Below are 16,926 nucleotides of genomic sequence, written 5' to 3' on the forward strand. Positions count from 1 at the left end.
TGGCTGTGGGAGGATGCAGGGCTCTGTGTACCCAGCTGCAAATGCACAGGGCATCGTGTGTGCAAGCCCTCAGGCTTGTGTGCAAACCGGTGTGTGTAGGGCTCTGTCTTTAGGGACACAGGGTTCTGTATGCAGGAGTTACATAAGTGCCCTGGGCCGGGGGACCTTTGAGGGCTGTGTAGGTACTAGAGGGGAGTGGTGAGTGTGCAGGATTCAGAGTGTGTCCTGGGTAGGTGTGGGAATCCTGGAGTGTGGTGGGGGCCACACCGGATGGTGCATGCGTGCAGGGCTCTAGTGCCCAAGGGAGAGATGTATAACCAGGAATCTGAACGCACTGGGCCGATGTGTGGGCACACTGGGACGGTGTGGAATGTGCATGCAGGATCTCTCCGCATGTCACCGGGGAAGCTGGCGCTCAGGGTTCTGGGTGCACGCTTGCGGGTGGTGCGTGCATGTGGCTCCGTTTGTGCTTTGGAGGTGGGCTGGGCAGGCCTTCAGCTGAGCAGGGCTCAGCAGTGCCCAGCCTTGTGGCCAAATCGCTGAAGTCACTTCCTTTCCAGCAGCAACTTTCCAGGAGGAGGAGTTCTTCAGACCTGGGCGGGAGGGGGGGCGCGGAACGAGGAGCTCTCAGGGGAAGGAGGTGGGCGGGGGTGAGAGGCTGTGGGGAGGGCCTGGTGGGGCTGGAGGAGGGGAGTCCTCCGGGAGACAGAAGGAAAGACTAGGACAGGAGTCTGGAAGGGCCAAGGGCAGGAGGGGATGGGGGTGGAGCAGGGCGGGAAGCACAGTCCCTGGGTGACCTCGGAGGGAGGAAGGGAGGGCCGCCAGGCAGGGTGACCCTCAGGTTCAGCCAGAGCTGGCCGTGGTGCCCGCAACACCTGGCACCCAGGGCAGGGGGCTGGCAGGGGGCGGGTCTAGGGAAGACCTGCTTGCCAGGTGCCCCGCTCTGGGCAGGAAGGGGGTGGGCGAGGGCTGCACAAAGGAGCTCTGTGTGGCTGGGGGTAGGGTGGGGTGGGGTGTGCTATACTGTTGGTGCGGGGGGCGGGGGGGGGGTGCTGATGACTCCTGGAGGCCAGGCGGGACTTGCTTCCCCTTGGGGGCATCGGTGGCTCTAAGGGGACACCTAGTGGCGAGGGAGGGTAGTGCGTTTGGATGACTGAGGTGGGAGGGGATGAAGAACCTGGGAGGGGGTAGATTAGAAGTCAAAAATTAGAACTGGTGATGAGGATTGGGACTGTTGGAGGAGGCTGCAGGGGAGGGAGCTGACTCTTTGGACAGTGAAGAAGTTTGCACGGGAGGAGCTCAACAAACCTAAATTCAGACTCCAGCTCTTCAGTGTCCTGGCTGTTTGTCCTCAAGCGCATCACTTAACCTCTCTGTGCTTCTATTTAAATGCCAAATAAGTGACAGCTGCTGTTATTATTTTCATTTTCATCATTGTCCTTTTTGGTAGGATTTTGGGCTGGAGTCCGGTTGGAAGAAGATCTTTGGGCACTAGTGGGTGGGTGGGACAGGACTGAAGGAGATTGAGAGGGGTGCTGCAGGGCCTGAGGGATAAAGGCCCCAAAGGGAGGTGATAGGGAAGGGTTCCCAGCAGTAGTAATAGCCCCCTTGATACACTGTTTTCCCTTTGAGGACATCCCTGGGCCTTCAGTCCGGGCTGGGAGGGAAATGGTGTGGGGGGAGGAGTGTGCAGGCTGGAGAGAGGGTCATGAGGCCGGAAGTGAGAGCTGGGGCTGGCAGCCTGGCTCCCCTGGGGAGGCTGGGGGTGGGGGAGGGGGAGGCGGGCTGGGGAAGGGGTGGGGTGGTCACAGCCGCTGCGGGGGAGGGTGGGGCTGGGGACTCAAGGATGTGGGCTGGCGCTTCCCGGCACTGTACACAGCAGGTTGGGGCCCCCAGCCCCCTCCCAGCCCGTGGGTGTCCCCATGGCAGGCTCAGACACACTGACCCAGAAGCAGCCTGTCAGACAGAAGGACCCCTTTGACTTTGTTCACAGACATGGGATAGGTGGTGCCCTTGGGAGGGGTCCAAGAAAATGGCCGCCTGGGTGTGGTGGGGAGGGCAGCCGGCTGCTTCCCTCAGATCCTGGAGGCCGCAAGAGAGAGCCGTGGACAGAGTCAGGAGGTCTGGCAGGAGGACATGCCCAAAGGTCTTCACGGGTGGGTGGAACAGAAGCAACCACCGGAGAGGAGGTTTTCCCTTCTGCCAAGATCACACCCTCGGGCCCCAAGGGGGAGGTCTCCAGAGCAGGGAGGCTTGGTGAGCCCCACCCTCAGGAAGGGAGGCATCTGAAAGACTCTGAGGAGCCAGGGGTCAACCATGCTGTTGGAAATGGGACTTGGAGATGCCACGGTGTGCGCCCCTTCCCTCCTTTGTGAGGTTGTTACCCACAGTCCTTCTTGCAAGAGCAACGGGCGAGAGAGCCTGGCCTGGGAGAGAGCAGGACCCTGCGTGACGGAGTGGGCAGGACAGTGAGGAGCAGCCGAGGCCTGGGAACCGCCGAGCAAAAAGGGACAGTGGACAGATGGTTGTTCTGTCTGGATAAGCAAGGGAAGGGCTCTCTCTCCCATGCCGTTTTGTGACCTGGGGCAAAGGCCCTTTCCCTCTTTTTATCTCAGTTTCCTCATCTGTAAAATGGGAAAAGCACAAGGTGGCACCAGAACAGGGTACCCATGGGGAAGCGGGTTAAAAATACAGATTCCCAGATGTCCCTTCAGATCTGTGAGTCAGACTCCCCTGGACGAGGGCCTGGGTATCTGGAATGTTACACAGCTCCCCCAGGCCCAGGGTTTGGAAGCCAAATGGCTTGGCGATTTTAAGGTTCCTCCCAGCGTTAATTTAGACCTCAGCTCTAGGAGCAGCGCTTTCAGGAGTGGCTGAAGGGAAGCTGCAGGAGCTGGGAGGGGAAGCAGGCTTTGGGCTTAGGGCAGAATTAGGAGTCCTGCCACTTTGCAGCTATGTGACTTCAGGCAAGTTCCACAACCACCACTCGGAGCCTGTTTCTTCTGTAGCACAGGGATAATCAGCCCTGCCTCCCGGGTTGCTGGGAAGATTCAGTGGGTCATATGTGTGGAAATGCTTTGGATGTTGCAAATCACTGCCCACCACGGGGGAGTGGAAGAGTGTTCCTTCCCACACCATCCTGTCCCCGAGTTGGCTCCGTGGTCTTCCTGTGGGGTGACAGCCCTGGGTGGTATGGTAGCTGGTGGGAGTCTACACGTGTCGGGGGTGGGGGATTGACCCTGGGGATCAGGTCAGAGCCAAACACTAAGGAGTGGTCGGGGTCAATCTTTAAGACCCTCCCCACGGTCTGGGCCCTGAGTCCCTTGGGAGTCACACATGCCTGGATTTAAATCCCAGCTCTGCCCTGACCAGCTCAGGGAGTTAGTAAATATTTATGTAGCATCCAAAGCCCAGGCCCTGGGGTCAGGGGATACAGCGGTAAACAAGACAGACACAGGGCCTGCCCATGAAGGGCCCACACTTGCGGGGGAGACTCACCGAAAAGCTAGTCATACAAGTAGTTGGTTGCAATCGTGATAGCTACTGTGAAGGGGAAGTAGAGAGGACTCAGAGAGCGCGCAGCAGGGGCCAGACCGTGGCCAGAGGTGCAATGGGGGGAGGGGGGTCAGAGAAGGCCTTGCTGATAAATGTGGGAGAGGGGTCAGAGAACATCCCTCTCCACATGCTTGTCTCGCACCCTCTCTCCACACCCTTCTTGGGTCCCACCTTTGGGTCTGGAGAGGAATGAGAGAGAACCACATGGGGAAAGGCAGGGCTGATTGCTCTGTGCACCTCGTTCATTCATTCATAAGAAATAGTAAATCTTTCTTGAAGCATGCTTGTGGGCCACGTGCTGATCAGGGTGTTGGGAGGTAAACACAGAAGCGGACAGACAGAAATTTGTGGTGCTCACCACCTTCCAGTGGCTGGTTTCCTCCTCTGTAAAGGTGGGGATGATAATCATACTGACCTCAGGTTTGCAGGGGGCTTAGATGAGATAATCCACATAAAGTGCTTATCAGCCCATTGTTTGGCAATAGAGAAAGTGTCCCCAAAGTGTGTGAGCTTTTATTGTTGTTGACTCCCTGGTATGATTGTCACACCTCTGACCTGAGGCACTCTTCACTTTTTCTTTACAGCTCTTATCCCACTAATAATTAAATCATTTATGATTATCTGATCACTGTTTGTCTACCCGGTCTTTGTGCAAAGTAGGCACTCCATAAGTAATGAGTGTATGAATGAATGATGTTACTTCATCTCTGAGCCTCCATTTCTTCATCTGCAAGACGGGGTTATTAATAGCCCCTACCTCACAGGATTTGTATGAAGAATTAAGTGAAACGATGCCTGGACAGCTTCCAGCCCAGTGCCTGGCGCGCAGTAGGTGCTCACTAAACCTGAGCTGCGATGGTCCTTTCCAGGCGCTGTCCACACCCCGAGGCCTGGGCTCAGGCCGAAGTTGCTCCACAGCTCCCCCAGCTGACAGCCAGCACCTGGCAGAGCCCCCAGGCACGGGGGCCCTCTCTCTCCCAGGTCAGCCGGGTGTGCGTACTGGAGCTGGGGGCGGTGTGTGGAGGAGACCGGGCCGGTGGGCAGTGAGTGGTTGGGCTGTGGCCACCTGACAATTCAGATCCGCTGTTGCCTGTCTTGTTGCCCACAGAGATCTCCAGTGTGACAGCCCAAGCGGCAGAGCCGAGGGTGAGTGGCCAGGCTTCTCCTGAAATGGGCCGGGGGAGGGGGGTGCAATAGGGAAAAGGTTACACCCTGGATAGGATTTCCTGGCCCTCTCCTTAAGTGTGATCTGGAGTGGTCGCGCCAGCCTGCTGCTGATGGCTTTCCCTTGCCAAGGCAGGCATCCTCTTCTCCCTGAGCCTGTAGCCAGGGTCTAGAAGTGGGTGAGCTGCTGACAAGTGGAACCAGGGCCCCTGAGGCGTTCCTGGTGCATGCGATGGTTCAGGAAAAGGCTGGGAGTCAACAGGGTGGGGGGGAGGGGGGGACGGAGCTTGAGGGGACTCCCAGGAGGGATGACGGGCTCACTGAGGAGGATGTGGGAAGCTGAGGTCTTGGACATTCGGTGAGGGCCCTCTCGCCCGTCCTGCCCCACAGGTCCTGGTCCCGGCTTCTCGCACCCTCATGTCCGCCCCGGCCCCGCCCGGCGGCCCGCGGAGGACAAGGTCAGGATGCGTGTGAAGCCCCAGGGCCTGGTGGTGACTTCCAGTGCCGTGTGCAGCTCTCCTGACTACCTCCGGGAGCCCAAGTACTACCCCGGCGGCCCCCCCACCCCACGGCCCTTGCTTCCCACCCGGCCCCCTGCCAGCCCACCTGACAAGGCCTTCGCCCACACCTTCTCTGAGAACCCACGCCCACCCCCACGCCGGGACCCCAGCACCCGGCGCCCACCAGTCCTTGCCAAGGGGGACGACCCGCTGCCCCCGAGGGCAGCCCGTCCCGTCTCACAGGCCCGCTGCCCCACCCCCGCGGGAGACGGCAACAGCTCCCAACGGCGCTGGGACAACGGGCGGGTGAAGCTGCGTCCCGTGGTGCGGCTGATTGACATCATGAAGGACCTGACACGGCTCTCCCAGGACCTGCAGCACAGCGGCGTGCACCTGGACTGCGGTGGCCTCAGACTCAGCCGCCCACCTGCCCCGCCCCCCGGTGACCTGCAGTATAGCTTCTTCTCCTCACCCAGCCTGGCCAACAGCATCCGCAGCCCCGAGGAGCGGGCTGCCCCCCACTCCAAGTCGGAGAGGCCCAGCCACCCCCTCTATGAGCCTGAGCCCGAGCCTAGGGACAGTCCCCAGCCTGGCCAAGGCCATAGTCCTGGGGCCACGGCCGCGGCCACCGGGCTGCCCCCGGAGCCTGAGCCAGACGGCCCTGATTACTCGGAACTTGCAGATGCCGACATCCTCAGCGAGCTGGCCTCCCTTACTTGCCCCGAGGCCCAGCTGCTGGAGGCCCAGGCCCTTGAGCCACCATCTCCTGAGCCAGAGCCTCAGCTCCTGGACCCCCAGCCCCGCTTCCTGGACCCACAGGCACTAGAGCCGCTCGGGGAAGCTTTGGAGTTGCCACCCCTGCAACCTCTTGCTGATCCTCTGGGGCTGCCAGGCCTGGCGTTACAGGCCCTGGATACCCTGCCCGACTCCCTGGAGTCGCAGCTGCTTGACCCTCAGGCACTCGACCCCCTGCCCAAGTTGCTTGACGTCCCTGGCCGCCGTCTGGAGCCCCAGCAGCCCCTGGGGCCCTGCCCACTGGGCGAGCCCTTGCGCCTGGACTTGTGTTCACCCCATGGCCCCCACGGGCCTGAGGGTCACCCCAAGTACGCCTTGCGGCGCACTGATAGGCCAAAGATCCTGTGTCGCCGGCGGAAAGCTGGACGGGGGCGCAAGGCAGACGCCGGGCCGGAGGGCCGCCTGCTGCCCCTGCCTATGCCCACAGGGCTGGTGGCCGCCTTGGCCGAGCCCCCGCCACCACCGCCTCCACCACCTCCTGCCCTGCCAGGCCCGGGCCTAGTCCCAGAGCTGGAGCCAGAATCTTCCCAGACTCCAGGGGTCCCCAGCCGCAAAGGCAAGTGCCGGGGCGTGCGGCGCATGGTGGTGAAAATGGCCAAAATCCCCGTATCGCTGGGACGGCGGAACAAGACCACGTACAAGGTGTCCTCCTTGAGCAGCAGTCTGAGCGTGGAGGGCAAGGAGCTGGGCCTGCGCGTGTCCGCGGAGCCCACGCCACTGCTGAAGATGAAGAACAACGGACGGAACGTGGTGGTGGTCTTCCCCCCCGGGGAGATGCCCATTATTCTTAAGCGGAAACGCGGCCGCCCTCCTAAGAACCTGCTGCTGGGTCCTGGCAAGCCCAAGGAGCCGGCAGTGGTCGCGGCCGAAGCAGCCACCGTGGCCGCGGCCACCATGGCCATGCCGGAGGTGAAGAAACGGCGGCGGCGGAAGCAGAAGCTGGCCTCCCCGCAGCCGTCGTATGCGGCAGACGCCAATGACAGTAAGGCCGAGTACTCCGACGTTCTGGCCAAGCTGGCCTTCCTGAATCGCCAGAGCCAGTGCTCTGGGCGCTGCTCGCCCCCCCGCTGCTGGACACCCAGCGAGCCCGAGTCGGTACACCAGGCACCCGACACCCAGAGCATCTCCCATTTCCTGCACCGGGTGCAGGGCTTCCGACGGCGTGGCGGTAAAGCAGGCGGTTTTGGTGGCCGGGGTGGGGGCCATGCCGCCAAGGCGGCCCGATGCTCCTTCAGTGACTTTTTCGAGGGCATTGGCAAGAAAAAGAAGGTGGTGGCAGTGGCAGCTGCTGGCGTCGGGGGCCCCAGCCTCACCGAGTTGGGGCACCCACGCAAGCGGGGCCGGGGGGAGGTGGACGCCATGACTGGGAAGCCCAAGCGCAAGAGGCGGTCCCGGAAGAATGGGACTCTGTTCCCAGAGCAGGTGCCTAGCGGCCCGGGCTTTGGGGAGGCCGGCGCCGAGTGGGCCGGGGACAAGGGCGGCGGCTGGGCCCCTCACCATGGGCACCCAGGCGGGCAAGCCGGCCGAAACTGTGGGTTCCAGGGGACCGAGGCCCAGGCCTTTGCCTCCACCGGGCTGGAGAGCGGGGCCTCGGGCCGCGGCAGCTACTACAGCGGTGGCGCCCCCGCAGGCCAGGCCGAGCTCAGCCAGGAGCGCCAAAACCTCTTCACCGGCTATTTTCGCTCACTGCTCGATTCGGATGACTCCTCCGACCTCTTAGACTTTGCCCTCTCAGCCTCTCGCCCGGAGTCCCGGAAGGCATCAGGCACCTACGCAGGGCCCCCCACCAGCACCCTGCCTGCCCAGCGGGGCCTGGCCACCTTCCCCAGCCGGGGGGCCAAGGCCAGCCCAGTGGCGGTGGGCAGCAGTGGGGCTGGTGCGGAGCCCTCCTTCCAGCCTGTCCTGCCCGCTCGCCAGACCTTCCCGCCGGGCCGGGCGGCGAGCTACGGGATCACTCCAGCCACTTCAGACTGCCGGGCAGCCGAGACCTTCCCGAAGCTGGCGCCCCCGCCGTCGGCCGTGGCCCGCTCCCCGACCGCCCACCCGCCCGCCAGCACCTACCCACCTCAGTACGGTGGCTACGGGGCCGGACAGAGCGTTTTTGCCGCAGCTAAGCCCTTCACGGGCCAGGACTGTGCTAACAGCAAGGACTGCAGCTTCGCCTATGGCAGTGGCAACAGCCTGCCTGCCTCCCCCAGCAGCGCCCACAGCGCCGGCTACGCCCCACCGCCTACGGGGGGCCCCTGCCTGCCACCCAGCAAGGCCTCGTTCTTCAACAGCTCTGAGGGGGCCCCCTTCTCTGGCTCAGCCCCCACGCCCCTGCGCTGTGACAGCCGGGCCAGCACCGTCTCTCCCGGCGGCTACATGGTACCCAAGGGCACCACGGCCTCTGCCGCCTCCTCCTCCTCCTCCTCCTTCCAGCCCTCGCCTGAAAACTGTCGGCAGTTCGCGGGGGCTTCTCAGTGGCCTTTCCGGCAGGGCTATGGAGGCCTGGACTGGGCCTCAGAGGCCTTCAGTCAGCTCTACAATCCCGGTTTCGACTGCCACGTCAGCGAGCCCAACGTGATCCTGGACATCTCCAACTACACGCCGCAGAAGGTGAAGCAGCAGACGGCTGTGTCCGAGACCTTCTCCGAGTCGTCGTCCGACAGCACCCAGTTCAATCAGCCGGTGGGCGGCGGCTTTCGGCGCGCCAACAGCGAGGCCTCGAGCAGCGAGGGCCAGTCAAGCCTGTCCAGCCTGGAGAAACTGATGATGGACTGGAACGAGGCATCCTCTGCCCCCGGCTACAACTGGAACCAGAGCGTCCTTTTCCAGAGCAGCTCCAAGCCGGGCCGCGGACGGCGGAAGAAGGTGGACCTGTTCGAGGCCTCACATCTGGGCTTCCCGTCATCCGCCTCGGCCACCGCCTCAGGCTACCCGTCCAAACGGAGCACCGGGCCCCGGCAGCCGCGGGGTGGACGGGGTGGTGGGGCCTGCTCAGCTAAGAAGGAGCGGGGCGGGGCGGCCGCCAAAGCCAAGTTCATCCCCAAGCCACAGCCCGTCAACCCCCTGTTCCAGGACAGCCCGGACCTCGGCCTGGACTACTACAGTGGGGACAGCAGCATGTCACCACTGCCCTCCCAGTCGAGGGCCTTCAGCGTGGGTGAGCGAGACCCTTGTGACTTCATGGGACCCTACTCCATGAACCCGTCCACTCCTTCTGACGGCACCTTCGGCCAAGGCTTCCACTGCGACTCGCCCAGCCTGGGTGCTCCTGATCTAGATGGCAAGCATTTCCCGCCTCTGGCCCACCCACCCACAGTGTTTGATGCTGGTCTGCAGAAGGCCTACTCACCCACCTGCTCACCCACGCTGGGTTTCAAGGAGGAGCTGCGGCCGCCCCCCACAAAGCTGGCTGCCTGTGAGCCCCTCAAGCACGGGCTCCAGGGGGCCAGCCTGGGCCATGCGGCTGCAGCCCAGGCCCACCTCAGCTGCCGGGACCTGCCGCTGGGCCAGCCCCACTACGACTCCCCCAGCTGCAAGGGCACAGCTTACTGGTACCCGCCGGGCTCGGCTGCCCGCAGCCCACCCTATGAAGGGAAGGTGGGTACGGGGCTGCTGGCTGACTTCCTGGGCAGGACGGAGGCCGCGTGCCTCAGTGCCCCACACCTGGCCAGCCCACCGGCCACACCCAAGGCCGACAAGGAGCCACTGGAGATGGCCCGGCCGCCCGGCCCACCCCGTGGCCCTGCCGCCGCCGCCGCTGGCTACGGCTGCCCGCTCCTTAGTGACTTGACCCTGTCCCCTGTGCCGAGGGACTCGCTGCTGCCCCTGCAGGATACCGCCTACAGGTATCCAGGCTTTCTGCCGCAGGCGCATCCCGGCCTGGGTGGGGGCCCCAAGAGCGGCTTCCTGGGGCCCATGGCGGAACCTCACCCTGAGGACACATTCACCGTCACCTCCCTGTAGTGCCAACTGAAGTGCCGACTGGACCTCGAGGTTTTGTTCCTGGGTGAGTCCGGGGCTATGGGTGGAGCGGGCGGAGGCCTGGGCAGGCGACGGCGGGGCTGGGGTGGGGGATGAGGACATCAGAGTTTGGGCAAGGGGAAGGCGTACAGTGATGAGCGGGAAGGATTTAAGGACAACATCGGGGACCCCGGATAAGAGGAAGGTGGGATTCAGGAAGGCGTCCGGGATTAGATGTTGGGGACAGTCTTCAGGAAGAAGACCTGAAGATGCACTCTGGTGGGGGCCAGGCTGAGGGTGTGGTTACGGTGTCTTGGTCACACTCTGCCAGGGCTTTACAAAATGGCCTGAAGTATCTTTCCTGGTCTCCTGGCGCCCACCCAAAGATTATTTTTCACTGTCTTTGACCTGAGGTGTGGGCTCAGAGTGGTCAGAGGCAGGTGGGATAGGGATCCAGAAGTGAACAAGGGAGGCTGGGATCCTGCTGTGCCTCACAACCCTCGCCCAGCGGGTCTGTCCCCAGGCAGGATACTTCCTACCTAGAAAAAGCCAGTCCCTTTCCTGCAGCCAAATGCTTTTCCAAGAGTTTGGTTAAGTTTTGCTAGATGTTTAGATACTGTGTTTATCAGGCGTGTGTCCTCATGAGGTGGAATCAAAGTTTTGGTATTCTCAAGATTTTGTTTAAGGAAAATAAAAGAGGGAAAAATGCCCCCAAAATGGGTAAAAAGGGACAAGGTCGGAAGAATCATTTTCTCGAAGCCCAAGGCGCTCCAGAAAATACAGCCCCAACTGGCCCATCACATCCCATTCTTGGGACAACAGAGGTGTCACAAAGTTGCCTCAGATGTGGTGGGGAAGTGGCCTCGGGGCCTGTCTGAGCCCCTCACCCTCCACCCCTCCTGCCACGGCAGCCTCCTGGGAGTGCCTCTTCCTGGAGAAGGAATAGCAGGGCTCCTGGAAAGTCCCATCCCTGCCCTGGGGAGGTCATTCAAGGCCAGGGTGACTCAGGGTCCTGCAGTCGTGTCAGTGGAAACTTATTATCCCCTTTCTGCCTGACCCCAGGTCCCTTGGTGCCTGAAGGTGGCAAAGGGCAGCACGTGGCAATCAGAAGGCCTGGGAAGGACCGTTCCCCAATTGGCCACCAACATGCTCCATGTCCTTGACCATGCTTTTACTCCCTCCAGCCCTGGGCCTCTGTTTCCCCATCTGTTCAAGAAATTCAACTTTGATAATCTCGTAGGTTTTGCAATTCTGTGTAGCATAGACAGTGGACCAAACTTTTTTTTTTTTTTTTTTTTGGCAGCCTATTTTCCTCCTAATGAAGCCAGGCCAAGATTAAAATGGCCTCCCATTCCCCGTGCGTCTCACTGCAAGCAGCAGAGCTGCAGATCTGAAGCAGGCCAGGGAGAAGCTGCTTAGGGTTTAAAATGTCAAACTCTTGATCCTTCTCACTGGAGGGGAGATGTCTCCTGGATAATCCAGAAATGTGAAATAATCCAAAAACCGTTCCTCCTGGGCTCTGGATGGGAAAATAAAACGAGTGTGGGGGCTGGGTGTTTGAGCAGGTCACAGCTCAGTGAGATACATAATGGAACCATCCAGTGAGGCCTGAACACAGAAGGAACTGGGATGCCATCCAGCCCCACATTCTGGCCACACTCTCCACTCCGGGCTGGGAGTTGACAGCGCTGTCCTCAGACTGATGCATTCAGTTGTTCTGGAGACATCTGTCCGGCACCCACCGTGAAGCAGGCATGGGGGGGGCACCCCAGTGAACACCACAGATGAGGTCCTGGTCCTCAGGGGGCTTCCAGTTTAGAGAGAGAGACAGTACGTAGACTGACACGAAGGAATTTGGTGAAGATTACGATAGGAAGGACCGCGAGAGAGGAAATAGCTAGGAGGTTGTGGGAACCTGCAGCGGGCTGACTGGATCCTGAAGCTGATGCCTGAAGGATGAAGGGGCATCAGCTAGACAGGGAGTGGGAAGGACATTCTAGGCAGAGGGAACAGCAGTGGGTGAAGCCCTGGGGCGGGAAGGAGCTCAAACTTGAGGAACCGATAAGAGGACAGTAATTCCTCACTGAATGAGTGGGCAAGGCAGGCAGGGCACCGGAAGGAGTTTGAACCATATTCCAAGATCAGTGGGGAGCCATTGAAGAGTTACCAGCTAGAAGGTCCCCCCCACACACACACACACCACAGGGCAAGTGCTGAAGGAGGGCGACCTCGGTCATCTCAGGCAGTGAGCGTTTTGACGTGGGCCGCTGGAGAAACTGGTTCGGCTCCACCCCACACCTTGAGCCTCTCGCTGCCTGTCCGGGTGCCAGGCATGGAGGAGACAAAGCAGACGTGGTCCTGTCCTCAGAGTTCAGCATCCACCCCAGGAGGCTAAGGCAGGTACACGAAGAACCTGAGAACAGCTGGTGGCAAGTGGCAGGTGCCCAGAGGCGGGGAGAAACAAAGCTTGTGTACCAGGAAGGTGGGTGTTAGGGTCAGAGGTCATCTCTCAGAACTTTTGGTGAGAAAAGGGACACACGTCTTTGCCCTTCATGCAACACTGCCGCACTGAGCCTTCACAGCAGGCTGGGAGGTGGTAATGCCCGCTCCCCCCCCACCCCATCGGAGAGTGGAGCAAGCAGGTGCAGCTAGGAACCTTGCCAGGGGATCCACAATTAGTCACCAGTGGAGTCGGGATTCAAACCCAATACTGCACCCCCCCCCCCAGAACCTGGGTACCCTGCCATACCATTCCAATACCCCACACCGCTGACTCCCCATCTGCAAAATGACAGATTGGTTGGACACTCCCTACAAATGTTTCTGGGTCTGACATTTTAAACGGATTTTGAAGTTCTTTCGAAGAAGCTGCATTTGAGCTCGACTTTGAAGAATAGGCAAGATTTGGATGGACAGAGGCTTGAGGGGAAAGGTGTTCTAGGCAGAGGGAACTGTGGGCAAGGGGAGGGTCACACCCCACTGTGAATTAGAAGAGGAAAGCTCAGGGGAGCTAGAGTGGGGAATGTGGGACGCCCTTGGTCTGAGAGCTGAGCTGGTGGGACAGAGGGAAGGGGTAGAGGGTGGGGAGCGCTCGGGCCGGGGGCAAACCTCTCCAGTCCCTTAGGTGGAAAACGGAGCCAGGGAGACTGACTCCACATTGGGCCCCTCATGGCCAAAGATCCAGCCCTGCTAGACCCTGTGCAATCAGGAAGGGCCCTCCAAGGCACTCAGGAATCTTGAGTCCCCCTCTCCTCCCTATTCCCCCTCAGGCGTGGACCTGAGGCCAAGAGAAATGTCACAGGTCCTCCAAGGTTACACCAGCCTGGGGCCTGACGGGAGCAGGAAGCAGTTTCCAAGGCCACCGGCCAACCAGGGTCAGCAGGCATGCCCAGACCTGGGCCAGGCCCCAGCTGCTCTGGGCTTTGTCTCTCTGTGTCTTGAAACCTCAAGAGGTCACTTGATCTTGCCTCTGGCTCTGAGCAAGAAGCCCTCACATCAGGGGTCAGCCCTCCCTGCCCTGTCTCTTGTGGGCCTCTCTTCGCACTCTCTGAGGCCGTCCTCCCTCCCATCCCATGTCTTGCCTCTCCCACGGCCATTTTCAGGCTAGGCCTTCTTGTTCTGAGCCCTCATTTCCTGGAAATACAATCTCTCTGTGAACATGCCCCCTCCTGCTCCTCCTCTCCCATCTCCCCACATCCCTGTGGACCCAGAAGAGCCCAAGGGAGTGAGGCTCTGAAACTGGAGGGTGGTGGCAAGGAGCACGCCTGTAGGCACAGACAGCCTCTGTGCGGAGCCTGATTCCATCCCTTACCACTTACGTGACCCGGTGAGTCACATCACCTTGCTGTGTCTCTTGTGAGAATTAATGAGATTACCCATGAAGCCCTTAGCCCAATTCCTGGTGCACAGTAAGCACGTAGTCAGTGGTTGGTACATGGGTGGACAAATGCCTCCCACCAGCTGAATTCTGTCACCCAGTCTGTGTGACTCACACACATCCCTGACCCTTTCCTCCTCGCTCAGGACTCTGTAGGTAGCCAGCCTCCCTTCACCTGCTGCCCCTGTTGTCTCCTAGGAAGGATTTTGTGTCTAGTGTGGTTTTGGGTCCTTTGGTGGGAAGATATGAAACGGGTGCCTGGGTGGCTCAGTCGTTAAGCGTCTGCCTTCGGCTCAGGTCATGATCCCAGCGTCCTGGGATCAAGCCCTGCATCGGGCTCCCTGCTCGGCGGGAGGCCTGCTTCTTCCTCTCCCACTCCCTCTGCTTGTGTTCCCTCTCTCACTGTGTCTCTCTGTCAAATAAATAAATAAATCTTAAAAAAAAAAAAAAAAGGGAGATATGAAACACCACCTAGGTTTTGGCCCTGGCTGATTCCTCCCTGGGGGGCCCAGAGGCAAGGGAAGTCACCAGCGCCCCCCCATGGGACCTGAAGCCTGATGGGCAACAGGACCCAGACTTCTAAATGACCGACCCAGGTCAACTAGAAGCCCTTCCCGTGCAGGTCCTCGCACCAGTCCCCTCTCTCGGTGCCTCATGACTTTGTAAATACATCATGGTTTTTTCTGGAGGTAGATTTGCTATCTTTGTTGTCATCACTTTTGCTGCCATAACGCCCTCTGTGCTGGGGGGGGGGGAAGTAGGTTAATTCTGTGTTCACCGCACATGAACCAGCCACCTGCCCAGGGCCAGGCACTGAACGAGACCAGCAGTGTCCTGCCCTCATGGAGTTTACAGCCTATAAACAGGTGTCCTTTGAAAGTCTCCAAGTGGGCATCATTCTCCAGGGCAGGGACTGAACTAGGTCCCCTGGAAGTACTGGGGACCGCCCTCCTGAAGCACGAGCAGGGCAGGCAGCAAGAGCTTCCTGGAGCCAGAAAATGGGTCTTGGGGGGGCGCCTGGGTGGCTCAGTCAGTTAAGCATCCGACTCTTGATCTCAGGGTCATGAGTTCAAGCCCCGCGCTGGGCATAGAGCCAAGATTAAAAAAAAGAAGAAGAAAAGAAAAGAAAATGGGTCTTGAACAAATTTAAGGCATCAGAAGCGGTAACCCTGGGTCATTCAACTGGTGGCTGCCATGTCTCTGCCCTGACACCTGCCCCCAACCCCAGTCCGTTCCCCTCATTATGGCCACCAAAGTGCTTGTTCTTCAGCATTTCCGGATGCGTGGTGTCTGGAGCCCCCCAAATATTTATTGGATGAATTGATTCCAACCCATTCGCTCCTATGCCTCCATTGCTTACCATCTGTCGATTGCATCCCCTGCTCCCTGCCTCTCCAGTCTCCTTGCCTACAAAATAACAGCCCAGCCACTAGCCTGGTATTCCAGGTATTCAGGTCTTCCTTTTCTGCCCTGACCTCCTCACACACCCTCCCTTTCCAGCCCTAGAATGTGGAATTAGGAGGGAGCTTTCTTTCCCCAGTGTGCCCTGTGCCTTTCCCCGAGCTATCCCTGGCCTGGGCTGCCCTTTGCTGCCCACCATCCATCTCCCACCTGTCAGTTCCTATCTTTCATTCAGGCGTCACCTCCAAGAAGCGTTCCAGGATCCTTCCCAGGCCCACTTAATCTCTAGCCTTTTATGCATCCATGCAACCCTTCCTGGGAATGTCCTCACTACATCATCGGCTCCTTTAGGCTGGTTGCTCATCTCTGTGCATGTTCCCCATCTTCCTCGGTGTCACATCATGCCTGGGACATTGTTTTTTGCCTTGAAGACAAGCATGTAGACTAGAGAGAATTGAGAGAGGAAGGGCAAGCACTGGGAGTAGGTAGGAGACCATTTCTGTCACCGTCGCTGTCCTCAGATAGGCTCCTAAAATGGGGCAGGGGGTGGGGTGTATAAATAAACAAATTTAGACTCTGCAGGCTACCTAGGTTTTTGGAGTTCTCCAAGTACAACCTTGGAGAGCTCCAAAGGTTAAAGCGCAGTTTACAGACAGGGAAGGGGACTCCCCCAAAGACACACAGCCACCCTGGCAGGAGTGGAATGATAGAGCCGGGAAGGGTCCCTGGTGATCAGTCACATGCCCAACACATAGCCATCACTGGGGCCTGTCTTTACAGAGGCATCTCTGATCAGGAAGGCAGAGAGTGTGGGTGTTGGCCGTAGAGTCTCCTAGGACTGGTAAGCAGTATGCAGCTCTGCAAGGTGGGAGACCGTGGATATGAACCCTGTTGTGTCCCACTAGTGTCCCTCTCTATGCCCAGCAGTGGAGGAGGTGGGGAAAGATCCTTAAGGAGGGAATGGCTGGTGAGCTAGAGTTTCAGGAGTGCCTCTGGTCACGGGTGGACACAGGTTCTGAAAACATTGTCTGGAATGGGGAGGAGAGCCACACCCACACCCTACAGCCAGTCCATCCTACCAGAGGGTGTCCCCCATGTGTCAAGTGTGGTCGGAGACCCAGGGAAGCAGTATTCTCTCCACATTTGAGGGACCTACAGGCCTGACTTTGCCTGAAAATGTCAAGAGGAGGTGGATCAGCCTTTGGGCAGCTGTGGTCTGCCTCTGACCCCACTGGGGCCTGAATATCTCTCCCATTACCTGTTCAACCCCCTACTTTACATAGAGACTAGCCCAGAGAGGGAAAGGACTTGCTCTAGGTGACACAGCAGATCCGTCTCAAACCCTCACGCATCCTCTCTGCCTTCTGCTCCACTGCCTTATTTGACGTTGAGACGCCCTTCTGGAGGGCAGAGACCAGAGGGTGGAGGCGAGACTGTAGCTCATGGCCTGGCAGTTGGTGGGTGTGAATCCATGTCTGCTGGTCGCTTAAATGAATGCACGAACATGTGCTCCTTTTGGGGGGAGAGCAGCTCTCTGAGGACAGCCTGATTTCTACATGACCCGCAGCACTGCGAGCGCCCGCTCAGCTACCCCTTGATGCTCCTTGAAGGGAGGATGCCCGTAGCCCCTCCTCTGACAGGCAGAGACCACTTGGCGCCTGGGCACCTCGGCCGGGCACCTCGGCC

The 16,926-nt window shown here is 59.7% G+C and overlaps 1 protein-coding gene across 16 annotated transcripts in view; it reads left to right on the forward strand.

Annotated features, from left to right (window-relative positions):
• Positions 1–16,926, forward strand: part of AHDC1 (AT-hook DNA binding motif containing 1) — a 66,138-nt gene that overhangs the window by 44,231 nt on the left and 4,981 nt on the right. For 11 of the 16 annotated variants that reach the window (XM_064589687.1, XM_064589689.1, XM_064589688.1 and 8 more), the window contains 3 exons: positions 4,425–4,536; positions 4,664–4,701; positions 5,110–10,008. In XM_064589687.1, coding sequence (XP_064445757.1) covers positions 5,184–9,965 — 4,782 coding nt within the window. In that variant the 5' untranslated portion in view covers positions 4,425–4,536; positions 4,664–4,701; positions 5,110–5,183 and the 3' untranslated portion in view covers positions 9,966–10,008. Of the gene's footprint in view, positions 1–4,139; positions 4,537–4,663; positions 4,702–5,109; positions 10,009–11,265; positions 13,027–16,926 lie in introns of those variants that run through there. The other 5 variants (XM_064589690.1, XM_045898339.3, XM_064589693.1 and 2 more) reach the window with 4 other exon arrangements.

This window comes from Mirounga angustirostris, unplaced genomic scaffold, assembly GCF_029215605.1.
Source record: "Mirounga angustirostris isolate CCGP_5_RB_7025 unplaced genomic scaffold, mMirAng1.0.hap1 SCAF_4, whole genome shotgun sequence".
NCBI lineage: Eukaryota > Metazoa > Chordata > Mammalia > Carnivora > Phocidae > Mirounga > Mirounga angustirostris.